Source organism: Cebus imitator, unplaced genomic scaffold, assembly GCF_001604975.1.
Source record: "Cebus imitator isolate Cc_AM_T3 unplaced genomic scaffold, Cebus_imitator-1.0 Scaffold179, whole genome shotgun sequence".
In the NCBI taxonomy this organism is placed as follows: Eukaryota; Metazoa; Chordata; class Mammalia; order Primates; family Cebidae; genus Cebus; species Cebus imitator.
Window position 1 is genome coordinate 1,507,712 of NW_016107494.1, and position 12,251 is coordinate 1,519,962.

At 50.2% G+C, this 12,251-nt stretch overlaps 1 protein-coding gene across 6 annotated transcripts in view; it reads left to right on the forward strand.

The window, feature by feature from the left end:
• Nucleotides 1-12,251, forward strand: part of IQSEC3 (IQ motif and Sec7 domain ArfGEF 3) — a 109,134-nt gene that overhangs the window by 26,176 nt on the left and 70,707 nt on the right. For 5 of the 6 annotated variants that reach the window (XM_017545392.2, XM_017545393.2, XM_017545395.2 and 2 more), the window contains exon 2: nt 8,112-8,195. In XM_017545392.2, the coding sequence (XP_017400881.1) occupies nt 8,112-8,195 (84 nt within the window). Of the gene's footprint in view, nt 1-1,755; nt 1,763-8,111; nt 8,196-12,251 lie in introns of those variants that run through there. The other variant, XM_017545397.1, reaches the window with a different exon arrangement.

A 12,251-nucleotide genomic window follows, 5' to 3' on the forward strand; every position in this document is an offset into this window, starting at 1 on the left:
GGCGCGATCTCGGCTCACCGCAACCTACGCCTCCTGGGTTCAGGCAATTCTCCTGCCTCAGCCTCCTGAGTAGCTGGGATTACAGGCACACGCCACCATGCCCAGCTGAATTTTTGTATTTTTAGTAGAGACGGGGTTTCACCGTGTTGACCAGGATGGTCTCGATCTCTTGACCTCGTGATCCACCCATCTCGGCCTCCCAGAGTGCTGGGATTACAGGCGTGAGCCACTGCGCCCAGCTCATTCAACTGTTTTTATTTTTTAATAATTGGGAAGCAGAGAAACCCTTATTTTTTTCAGCGTGGCCACGTAGTGGAATTCTGAGTCTCAAACTAAATGTAGACATGGGAGTTATAGCGCACATCCTCCTGTGACCCTGCGAGCCTGGCCTTGGCGGCGGCCCTCGTCAGCCCCTTGCTGCACTTGCTGCTCCTTCCCCGTCTGGCCGGCTGGCCCTGGCTGTGGCTCCCCTGCCAGCACTACTCACTCATCTTCCTGGTTCTTTAAGAAACAGGGAGGCCCAGCATGGTGGCTTATGCCTGTAATCCCAGCATCCTTGTCCCAGCACTTTGGGAGGCCAAGGCAAATGGATCACTGGAGACCCAGGAGTCTGATGAAACCCTGTCTCTACAAAAACATCAAAAAGAAATTATCCAGGTGTGGTGGTGCATGCCTGTGGTCCCAGCTACTTGGGAGGCAGAGGGGGGAAGATTGCTTGAGTCTGGGAGGTGGAGGTTGTAGTGAGCCAAGATAGCACCATTGCACTCCAGCTGGGGCAATGGAGTGAGACCCTGTCTCAAAACAGAAAAAAAAAAAGAAAAGAAAGGAACAGGGTTCTTTCCTGACTGAGCCCTAGCTTCCCCTCTTCCTTCAGGCCCACGCTGCCTCCTGTGCAGACCCTTGACTCCCATCTTGCTTGGGAGAGGTCTTGGAATTCCCTGAGTTGGCTGTTCTTGCTGGCCAAGGAACACAGCCTCCTGCCCTGCTCCAGTGTCATTCCTAGAGGGCTGCAAGCTCCCACCCAGCCCCACCTCACAGCACCACAGGGGATGCTCAACACATACGAATCCTCATTCTGGGCCCACAGACCGCCTCATGTTTAGGCTTCACCACATCCATCCACAGTCCAGCTGCCCCATCAGTGCTCATCAACACAGGAGATTTGAGATTGCTAAAGCCACAGGGGACTGAATTCTGCTTCAACCCATTGGCCCTGGAATTAAGAGTCCAAGAAAGAAGCTTTTGGCTGGACTTCTGTAAGCCTCCCTCAAGGAAGCTTCCCTCAAGGAACATAGCACATACTCAGTCCTTGGCTTTTGGAAAAGAAAAAGCCAAGGACTGGGAATTGGGCTGAGTTCCTTTTCAGAGGGGTCCTGACAATGCCAGTTTCCTTCAGCCCCTCCAGCCACAGAACTCCCAGGGCCACAGCTTTGGGCTGTGGCTCCCATGACCACAATGTGAATGATGCCCCCAACTTGTATGCCAAAGGGGATCCGAGAAAGCCCCTCCCAGGCCCATGATGTGAGGCGGGTTGGGGTCTGTCTGGCTCCAAGGCCTAAGGCAGTTGAATGGCCCCCCCTGCAGCCCCCACCCCAAGTGCGATGATTACACTCAGGCCTAAGGGGACCTCCCCTTTCTTTACTTCTCCAGCGGTGATGGGAAGTAGCCGAGACTGGGATCCTGGGTCCTCTCCCTAAAGGCTCCATATCTCAGGGATTTGCTCAGCCTGCTGGGTGCCTGTCTCACTCTGCAGGAGGCCTGAGTTTCTACCACCACAAAATAGGGATGCAGAGATGCTGCATGTCACCGTCTGACCTGGTGTGATGAATCAGGTACAGAGAGCTGAGCATGTTGAGTGTGGGGCCCCTGGGAAGCAGGTTCTGAGAACAGCTGGTCCTTGCTGTATTGAGGGGACATTTTCTGCCTCTTGGTGCTCACAAAATGCAGCACTGGTTGATTTCAAGGATGCAAGAAGCATTGTCTGAGGAAGAAATACTGCCTTCCTTTCTGTCATTTGCACAGATGAAATAAAAGGGCTGGGTCAGGAGGGTGAATGAATAAAAGGTGCTTTTGTGCGGCCTTTGCCTTTGCGGTGTGCCTTGCCATCCGCTGTTGTGTTTGCTCTCCTAAAAGCCCTGCGAGGTGCAGGAGCTGCTATTATCCCAGCTTCGCTGGCAAGAAAACTGAAGCTTTGAGAAATAAAGGACTTAAATGAACACACAGAGGGATTGTGATCCACTTGTGAAAAACTGGTGCACCTGGCATGGACCCCCCAAAAGCTTCACTGGGGTGTAAGAGTGGTGGGGGGACCTCAAGCCAGCCCTCCTGAGGGGAGAAAGCCTTACTCTGGGGTCTGTGGACAGAAGCAGGTTGTGCCCATGGCCCCCTGCCTCCCATGTGGACAGATTGTTATGGGCCATCCTGGAAATAACCTCAGGTTGGTGCCACCAAGAGATCCTGTCCCTTCCCTCCGGTCCCCTGCTCACCTTCCCAGCCTCTGGTGCCCGGTGTCCATCTGCTATGGTGGCAGTGTTCCAGGGAGCATGGGAAGAGAGCAAGGCAGCAAGGGAGAGAAAGGTCATGGCCTGAAGACTAGGGATTCAGGAAGAAGCTTGGGGGCAGCGTCAGAGGATGACCTAGGCAATGATCCCTCTGTTCACAGTCCCAGTGTGGCTCCTTTCCAGCTACAACCAAACAGGAACCTTGGTCTTTCTTGATGTGAATGTTCTCTGCTATAGTTTAAATGCTTGTCCCCTCCAAACCTCATGAGGAAATCGAGTCCCAGAATTGGAGGTGAGGCCTAACTAGAGGTACCTGGGTCATGGGAGTTACTTCCTCATGAACAGATTAGCACCCTCTCTGGGGAGTTGTGGGTGAGTGAGTTCTCACTCTGTTAGTTCCCTTGAGAGCTGGCACTTCCCTCCCCTCTCTCTTTTGCTTCGTCTCTTGCCACATCATCTCTGCGTACACTGGCTCCCCTTCCCCCTCCACCGTGAATGGAAGCAGCCTGAGGCCTCACCAGAAGCAGATGCTGGAGCCATGCCTCTTGTTCAGCCTGCAGAACGTGAGCCAAATAAACCTCTTTTCTTTGTGAGTTACCCAGCCTCAGATATTCTTTTATAACAACACAAATAGACTAAGGCATTCTCTTAGTTGGTGAGCTCCCAGAGGGAGGGACTGCAGTGATGCTTCTTTGCATAATCAAGCATGAAGTGCCAGCAGTATACCAGGCACTGAGCTAGGTGCTAGGAACTCCCTGCCCAGGCTTGGTAAATGAACACATGAATGGTCACTGGCCAAAAACCCTTTGACGAGGAGTCATGGGCATGATCCTTGACAGGAGCCTGCTTGGGGTTTAGGCTCTGCTACTAACTAGCTGTGTGACCTTAGCAAACTTAAGCTAAGACCTGCCCACATCAGGAAACAGACCATGACCTTGGGCTGAGTGGGTGGCCAGGTTGGTCGAAGGCAGGCAAAGCAAGACTTACAATTTAGCATGAACTAAACCTCAAAAGAAGACAAGAAGGGTTCTGACCTAGGCTGAGAGGCCTAAGGAGCAGGAGGTGGATGGAGGAGCTCAGAGGCATAACTGGAAGATAAGCTCCCCACTTGGCTGAACTGTCCCTAGGGACCCCACTGGCAGAAGCCCCAACGGCACTGTCAGCCCAAGCCCAACGTGCTGAAGGACTTGGGGACATTCATATGTCACTGCAGCTGAGTCTGGGGACCTGGGAAGACCATCAAGTGCCCACCCACAGTGTATGGACACAGGAGTGGCTCCCAACCTTGGGAGGAAGCCTCAGGGAAACAGAGGCAAAATCAGAAGAGAGTCCCCCCAGGTACCACCGTGCCAGCCTATGACCGGGTGGGTGAGTTTCCTTCCTGAAATGCCAGCGCTGTGGGTAGTGAACAATCAATGCTTCTTTGCCTATGCTCTTGATGGCTTTTGTCAGGAATTCCAAACCTGCCCTGGGACCCAGGAGCAGCTGGAGGCCTGGAACTGGCGGTACAGACTCTCCGCTGCACGGCACACCTGGGTCCACCTTCCCTGCATTGTCTGGGCTCTGGGCCCTTCTTGCTCCTGCTCCATCTCCCCATTCCATTTTCTCCTTTTCTTCAGGCCAGGAAGCATTGGGTGCTAGCAAAAGATCTTTAGGTTTCAAACAGTTCTCTAACATTCTTCGATTTGGCCCAGGCGTGAACCTAGGGCTGAGAGACTGACCTGAAATTCTGTCCAGGGAATCACTGTAGACAAATCACTTCAGCCTCAATTTTCTTATCTGTAAAATGAGGGCTCAGATTCAATTATTTTCTTTAATACCCATTAAAAAAATTATATTTGTTACATTAATTATTAGTCTATGGCCTATCGATTATATATCATCCGTAACGAAAAATGTATTAAATGAACAAAAGTCCAGGATAAAAATTTTCCATGATCTATTCTGTGAAATGACATCAGTATATGTGCTGGTTTCTGGCATCTTCCAGCTGTTATCCAGGTTCATATTCGGTTTTAATGGCTTTACAGTAATATCACACATGGGAATTTATATTTAACATTTTCAGTCAACATTTTACCCTAAGTATTGCTTTTCCTTCTCTTTTTCCTACCTCGGTCTTTTTTCCCGGCTTTCATCCGCTGAGGTAGCCAGTTAATAGTTTGGTTTGCATTCATATATAAATAGAGTACACATGCATAGAATTTGCATTTGGTGAGAGGAGTCATTGTTTATTTTATAAAATTGGAATCACTCTTCATATATTTCTCTGCAACTTGCTTTTCTCATTTAACAATATGTTGCGGAAATCCATCCGGACTGAGAGATAGAGTGCTAACTAGTTCTTTTTTCACAGGTGGTGTCATTGCATGCTATGGTTGAAGGTATGACAGCTTATTCAACCATTTTCTGATTGATGGGGATTGGGCTGTTTCCATTTGTCCCCCTCCACCACCACCACACTAAAAACAATGCTTCTGCTGAAGAGTCAAACTCAGTAAAGTATTTGAAGAGATTTATTCTCAGCCAAATATGAGTGACCACGGCCTACGGCACAGTCTCAAGAGGGCCTAAGAACATGTGCCCAAAGCGGTTGGGCCGCAGCTTGGTTTTATACATTTTAGGGAGACATGAGACATCTGTCACCTATGTAAGTGAGATTGAACCAAGGTGTACATTGGTTCAATCTGGAAAGGTGGGACAACTTGGAATATGGTCGGAGCTTCCAGGTCATAGGTAGATTCAAAGATTTTCTGATTGGCAATTTGTTGAAAGAGTTGTTATTATCGACCTGGAATCAGTAGAGGGGAGTGTCTGGGTTAAAATAAGGATGTGGAAACCAAGGTTCTTATTATGCAGATGAAGCTTCCAGGTACTGGCTTCAGAGAGAGTAGCTTGTAAATTTTTCTTATCAGACTTAAAAAGGTGCCAGACACTTAATTGATTTTCTCCTGGATCAGGAAAAAGACCTGGAAAGGGAAGAGGATTCTCTACAGAATGTAGATTTTCCTCCCAAGAGACAGCTTTGCAGGGCCATTTGAAAATATATAAAAGAAATATATTTTGCTGTGAAATACTTCAGTTTCTTTCAAGGCCTGCTGTCATGTGATGCTCTGCTAGAGTCAGGTTGGAAGTTGCTAGAAATTGTGTCTTATTGCTACTACGAAGAGTCTGATTTGTCACTCTTAAGATCTTTGTTTTAATGTTAATGTCGGTCAGCTGTGCCTGAATTCCTACAGTAGGAGGGGATAAGGAGGCAGGTCCTGCCCCCACTGCCCATCAAGGCCTGAGCTAGTTTTTCAGGTTTCTTTGGAATGCCCTTGGCTGAGAAGGGGGTCCATTCAGTCAACTGGGGGCTTAGAATTTTACTTTTGGTTTACATTTCCATAAACATTTAATAATTCACATCTACACAGATAATGGTTCGGGCACCCCTCTCCCCACATCCTCACCAGGACTCATAGTTAGAAGTCTTTTTAATGTGTACAAACTAGTGTGATGGATGAGAAATGGCATCTCAGCGTGACTTTAATTTGCATTTTCCTATTTACTAGTAAGCATCTTTCCATTGGCTATGAATTTGTTCTTAATGTGAGTTTGTGTGGCAGAATAGTATTGATGAGCCTATTTGTTGGCTCTTTAGATTTCTCATTGCTATCCCTATCCTTTGCTTGTTTTTTTCTGCTGGGTTTGTCTTTGCACTATGAATGTGTGCAGCTCAGTGCAGGGTATTAACTTCCTTCTGTCATACGTTCTGCACATATATTTTCCTAGTCTATCATTTGCCTTTTGATTTCCTAGAGTATTTGTTTTCATACAGATTTTTTTTTCATTTTATGTAGTCAGACATGTTTATCTTTTTAATGGCTTTTCAGTTTCCTGTTTTGTTTTTAAAATCTCCCCAATCCATAAGCTATATTACTGTTTCCTTCTGATTTTTTCCTTTTAATTTTTCTCATTTAAACATATAACCTTTCTGAATTTATTTTTGTCAAATTAAGGTTGGCTCAGACAGATGTGATGGCTCACGCCTATAATCCCAGTGCTTTAGGAGCAAGGCAGGAAGATTGCTTGAGGCCAGGAGTTCAAGGCCAGACTGGACAACATAGTGAGACTTTTGTCTCTGCGAAGTTTTTCTGTAATTAGCTGGGACTGGCGGCACATGCCTGTAGCTGAGACAGGAGGATTGCTTGAGCCAGAAGGCCGAGGTTACCGTGAGCTATGATCACACCACTGCGCTCCAGCCTGGGCAATAGAGCAAAGCTCTGTCTCTGAAAAAAACAACACAAAAATTAAGATAGCCTCCAGTGTTACTTTCCTCCATGCAGATAGCCAAATTCAGCATTTCCTGTCTACGCTCTCAGACCCTGGGCTCCCAAGAGGTGCCTGGGAGGGGGCTACCAAATTCAGGGCGAGGAGGTCTGGGAAGTGGCACAGATGCCCCATCCTCCAGCCATGGAGCTGTTCTGCTTTTGTTGTTTTACAAAATAGGCTTCCAGTAAGGATTTGATTTGGACAAAGTGTTCTGAAGCTGAAGGAATTTTGAAAATCCCTTTCAGATGATCTCTGGGGGCCCTTCCAGGTTTGACATTCTCTGACTTGATAATGCCCAGGACGGCAACTGCTTATTAAGGAAGAGAAGGCAATGGGTCGGTGTATCTTCATCCAAAAGTAATTTCAATATTAAATCCCAGGTTGGCTCAAAGTGGATTTTAGAATCACAGCATTTTAGAGGTGGAAGGGACCTTGGAAATCCTCTAGTCTAGTGCCTCTCAATCCTGGCTGCCTTTAGAATCACCTGGGAGTGTTTTTTTTTTAAAGTCCTAGTATCTGGACTCATGCCAAACCACATAATTCAGAGTCCCTGGGGGAAGGGAGGGCCCAGGCATATGTTTTTTTTTTTAATCTCCTCGTAATTCTAATATACAGGGGGGCTGAGAACCACTTCTGTAGTTCAACTCCCTTATTTCATTAGTAAGTCAGCTGAAGGTGAGCCATGTCTGACACAGCCGGCTAACCGTAGGGTTGGGGCTATTACCCAGATCGCTGCCTCTGGGTTTGCCTTTTTCATCTACACCAAATGCCTCGTTGAGCACCACTCCTCGGATTTTCAACTGGCAACACTAAAGTCCCAGTATGAATGTTTTGTATCTTTGCATATGATCAGCTTCAAAGTATTCATTGCATGCAATTCTGTGCATCCTAAACAAACAGACCTAGTTCTGCGTTGCAGGACCTTGCTGGAGAACAGGATCATAAAGAACAAACTACGATTAAAAAAAAAAAAGCAGGACATTTGCTATATACACATGAAAGAGCCTGCTGCAGGGAGCGGGTGTAGAAGTAGTTGCCAAGGAGGTCAAGGAGGCTTCACACAGGAGGTGGCATTTGAATTGAGCCTAATGGTTGATTGAAGAGGACTTTGATGGACAGAGAATCAACGCTACACTCTTGCCCGTAGCAGTGACTGGCTGCCTGAGTGTTACACAGGGGGTTTAAAAGGACAGGGATGGGGGCAGCAAGGTTTCAGGGCAGAAATGCTTTGACACCAGGTGGGACGAGGGCCCAGTCTGTCTCAGGCGCTCTGATCTCCCTCTGCTCTGCCCACAGGAATGAGACCGTGCTGCACCAGTTCTGCTGCCCAGCCGCCGATGCCGAGCAGAAGCCCGCCTGCTCCGACCTGGCCTCCCAAAGGTGGGAACTGTGGCCCTTCCTCCCTCCTGCACCCCCATCTTCCTTCCTAATAGAGCAAAGCACGCACCACTGCACTGTCTATTGGGCCTCCGCCTCTTGAGTCTCATGTGGGGTTGTTCGCTTTCACCTCCTTCCTCAGACTTCCATTTCTCTCTGCTCCCTCTGGACCCCAGATGGGCCATTTCCAACTTTTAAGGTCATTATGTCCTATCGTTCTCATCCCAAACTTATGCTCCTTTCTTCTAAATGGCCCGTGGAAAATCTAATTTTCTAAGCAGCCAGGGAAATTGATTTGATTGAGGATATTCATGTCTCTCACATAGTAGTGTTGCCTGGCACACAGCGGTGTGCACTCAGCCCATGCACAGTGCCTGGCCCTCCTCTTACATCAAGGATTCATACTTCTCTTTCTAGTTGCTCTTCTTCCAGTCAGCCCAGGTGCCTGACTTTAAGCGTAAGGATCTCAGCCCTGGCTGCCTCAGTTGATAGTCTTGGGATAGGATGCGTGTGTTGAGAAGTCAGGTTTTAGAGCCACGCTCCTGAGCTTTCTCCTCTGCCCTCTGCCTCCCTGTCCCCCTTCCTGGTGCTCTCTCTCCGTCCTGTGATCAGCCTCCTCCCTCCGCACCTGCCTCTGTCTCTCTGCCCTGGTGTTTCTCCTCTTCTGTGCCCACGCTGTGTTCCCCGCCTGCCCTCCGATCTGTGTGCTGTCAGTCTCTCTTGCTCTTTTCTCTTTTCCACCAGTTTGTCTGTCTCCACACTGCACATTTCTCTTTCCTTGACTTGTTTTTTCCTTGGATTCTGGCCTGAAATTTGCCTAGTCTCTCAGTGTCCTGTTATGGAGTGAATTTGGGCGAGGTACTCCACTCCCCTGGGCCTCAGTTTCCTCACCTGGATAGTGAAGGGCTTGGTCTGTCTCAAAAGTGGCATTCACCTATCATCCCTTCAAGCCTCCCAGCTGCTCAATGGGGCCAGACTAAGCAGCTCTTCTTGTCCCTGAAGGATGAGAGGAGGGTAAGGGTTGGAGGACCCAGAGACTTGTCCACAGTCACAGAGCAAGGACCAGCACAGCCACAGGAGGCTTAGGGCATCAGACTTCTCATGCGCACCATTTCCAGATTTAAGATCCAATTATTCTGTGATCTTTCCCCCTTTATCCTCTGGAAAATAACTAGACGGTGATCAAAAGTGGTGGCTAGAGACCTCGGGGCACAGACAAACACCCCATGAAAGGCATTGCTTATAGGGGAGTTCAGAGAAAGAGGCAGGGCTCGGAGGAGGACTGGAGGAGGACTCAGAGAGGCCAGACACCCGAAGGGACCTTAAATCCAGAGCTGAGGGAGGAATGGGAGTTCCTGACGCCAGCCATGTTGAAGATGGGAGGCTGATGCTTTGGGTGTCCTCTGTGACAAGTTTTTGGCCAGGCCTGGGGACATAAAGCCACATAAGGCCAACTTCCAAGTTGAGAAGGGGGGTGGGGAAAGTTGAGCAGTTCTCGAGAAGAACTTGAGAAGTTCTCCATGCAGTGGGACATTAGGATGCCATGAAAGGGAACACGGCTCACCTGGAAATTAGAAGGAAGAAGAGAAATGGGAGAATGAAATGGTGCAGCGAGAAAGGAAGAGGAGAGCGTGGTGGTGTGGAAGACACCAGGGCGATGTACAGGAAAACCCTGAGAGCCCTGGCCCCTTCCCATGGACCCTCACTGTTCAGACACATGACCCAGGCCTCCTTCCTAGAAACTGCCTTCCTTGGTACGGGAGAAGAGAAAAAAGCTGACCTGCCTCCAGCGCCATCAATTCAACTCAATTCAGTGAGCATTTTATTGATACCTAACCAAGCACCAGGCCTCAGTGAGGATAGATGGCACACCCTTGAGAAGCCCAGGCCTGGCAGGAGCGGGCAATAGAGACTGTCCCCTGGGTTTGCTGTGGTCTCTCCTCCCATCCACTCGCAGCCTGCATGCCCGCTTATGCTCCAGCACTCCACTGCTGGCTGCGTGGTGCCCACCTGCAGCCCCAGCTCCGGGTAGGAAGGAGTGGAAAAGAGGTGGTCCCAGCAGCACCCCAGAAGGCAGGTAGACGTGGGCAGGGGAGGGTTGCTGCCCTCTCAAGGGGCTGGAGCTCCAAGGGAATAGGGTCATTTTCCAGGGTTTGAGGTGGATGATAGGAAACCCATGATCTTAGTTTCCAAGAGATTTGCTGTTCACCTTGTTCACCTTCCCCTGGGAGGTGTGGGCTTTGAGGTTGGGGACTGGCGGTGCTCTGGGGAGGGAGGGTGGGAGGTAGGAGATTCTCTTGAATGTGGGTTCATGGAGGGGCCTATACACCCTGCCTATGGGGGCCCTCCCCCTGGGTGGGGGCAGGGAGACTTTCCCCACCCCCCAGATGGTCTAGGACTTCAGCTGCTCTCCATCTCTAGCTCCCAGTTATTCCAAGTTGTCCTGTCTGTCTGTCTGATTTGTAGTCTCCTAGAGCCGTTTTTGTCTGTCTGTCTGTCGGATGTGACTTCCTTGGCTTCTCTGGGAGGAGCCCCTCTGGATGTTTTCTGGACAGCCCAACAGTGTACGTGGTTTGCTTTTGGCTTCTCGGGGGATTCTATTCCAAGATAAGTTTTCCATGATCAGACTCTCAGCATCCCTACTCCCAACCCTATCACGACTCCTTCACCACCCCTCATCCCTTCCCCTAGACCAGCTGTCCCACCTCCAAGGCATAGCCTCAACTTCCCAGCAATCTCCTCTAGTGGAATGTGTTACAGTCAGAGGCCGGCCTGTGGGGTTGGCACAGGTGGGTGGGTCTCGCAGCCCTCTGAGGGGAACTGCTATGAGACAAGCCAGGCTCCTCCCGCTATGTCTGGCTCCTCCTCTGTCAATCTGGCTTCTTCCCTGTCAATCTGGTTTCCCACCAGCTCAGCCAGTCTCCAGCCGAATCATGGTCTCCTGAGGGTTTCTACGATCAGCAGTTGGCCTCTACAGGAGACCCCAGTAAGGAATCCAAAGCCAGTGAATCAGGTGTCAAGGCTGTGTGGCTGTGTGGACTCAGCCAGCCACAGGAGCTCCCTTGCCATCCTCCTCTGCACTATGGCTGAGGCCGGCCCCCACTCCAGCTGAGCTGAGCAAGGGTCCCTTTCCTTGAGCTGCCAGGGCCCTCCCTGGGGTGCTGCAATGGCCACTCATCTATCTGATCAGAGATGTAGAGGACCAGGGGAAAGTCTGGTCCCTCCTAGAAAGATCCCAGGGCCATAAGACAGCCTTGCCCCTCCCGAAGAGGCAGAGAAGCCTCAGCCCTACCGAGGCCAGGACAGCCTTCCCCAGCCACCTGCAGAGGAGCATCTGGTGGCTGGTGTCAGGAAAACTCTGTCTTGGGGCTGGGAGCCTGCCAGGGAGTGATTGTCCCAGGAGTGGGAAGACTTGAAATTGAGCACGTCTGGAAGCTTGGGTGTCTGCAAAGGGAGGCTGAAGGGTGGGCGTCAGTGGTTTGGGGTACAGTGGAGCAGCTATAGGCTGGCAAAGCCCTCTGAAGCTAAATGACCAGATGGAGTTATTACGGGTTCTGCTGTTCCCTGGTTCCCCACACCGCCCTAGGAAGACAATCTATGTCTGCCAGGGTAATTAGGAGGTGGGAGCTGGGGATGGTGCCCCCTCCCAGCGGCCAGCCAGGGGGTAGCAAGTGTGTGCCAGTCTCTTTCTCCCCAGAAAAGATCGCCCCGTGGTCGTTGCCCCTACCGATCTCCTCCCTGCTGCCAGCTAATGACAGGGTATTATTCTGGGGCACTGAATAGGCCAGTAATTGCAGCCCTACTTTCGATCCTGCGGGCTCCCCTCCCTTTCAGGCTCTCAGTGACATTCAGAACAATGACCCGGTAGCTGGCCAGCTGCCTCCCATCATAGAGCCCGTTTGTCTCCGAGGGTGATAATGGGGCCAAGATGAGGAAGATGGGTTTCTATTAGTGTAATGGGAGGAGGCAGCTGTGGGAGAGGGTGGGGCTCAGGACAGGGAGGTGGGGCTCAGACAGCGGAGGCTGGTTTCTGGGGGGAGAAGTGGGCTCAAGAGGGGG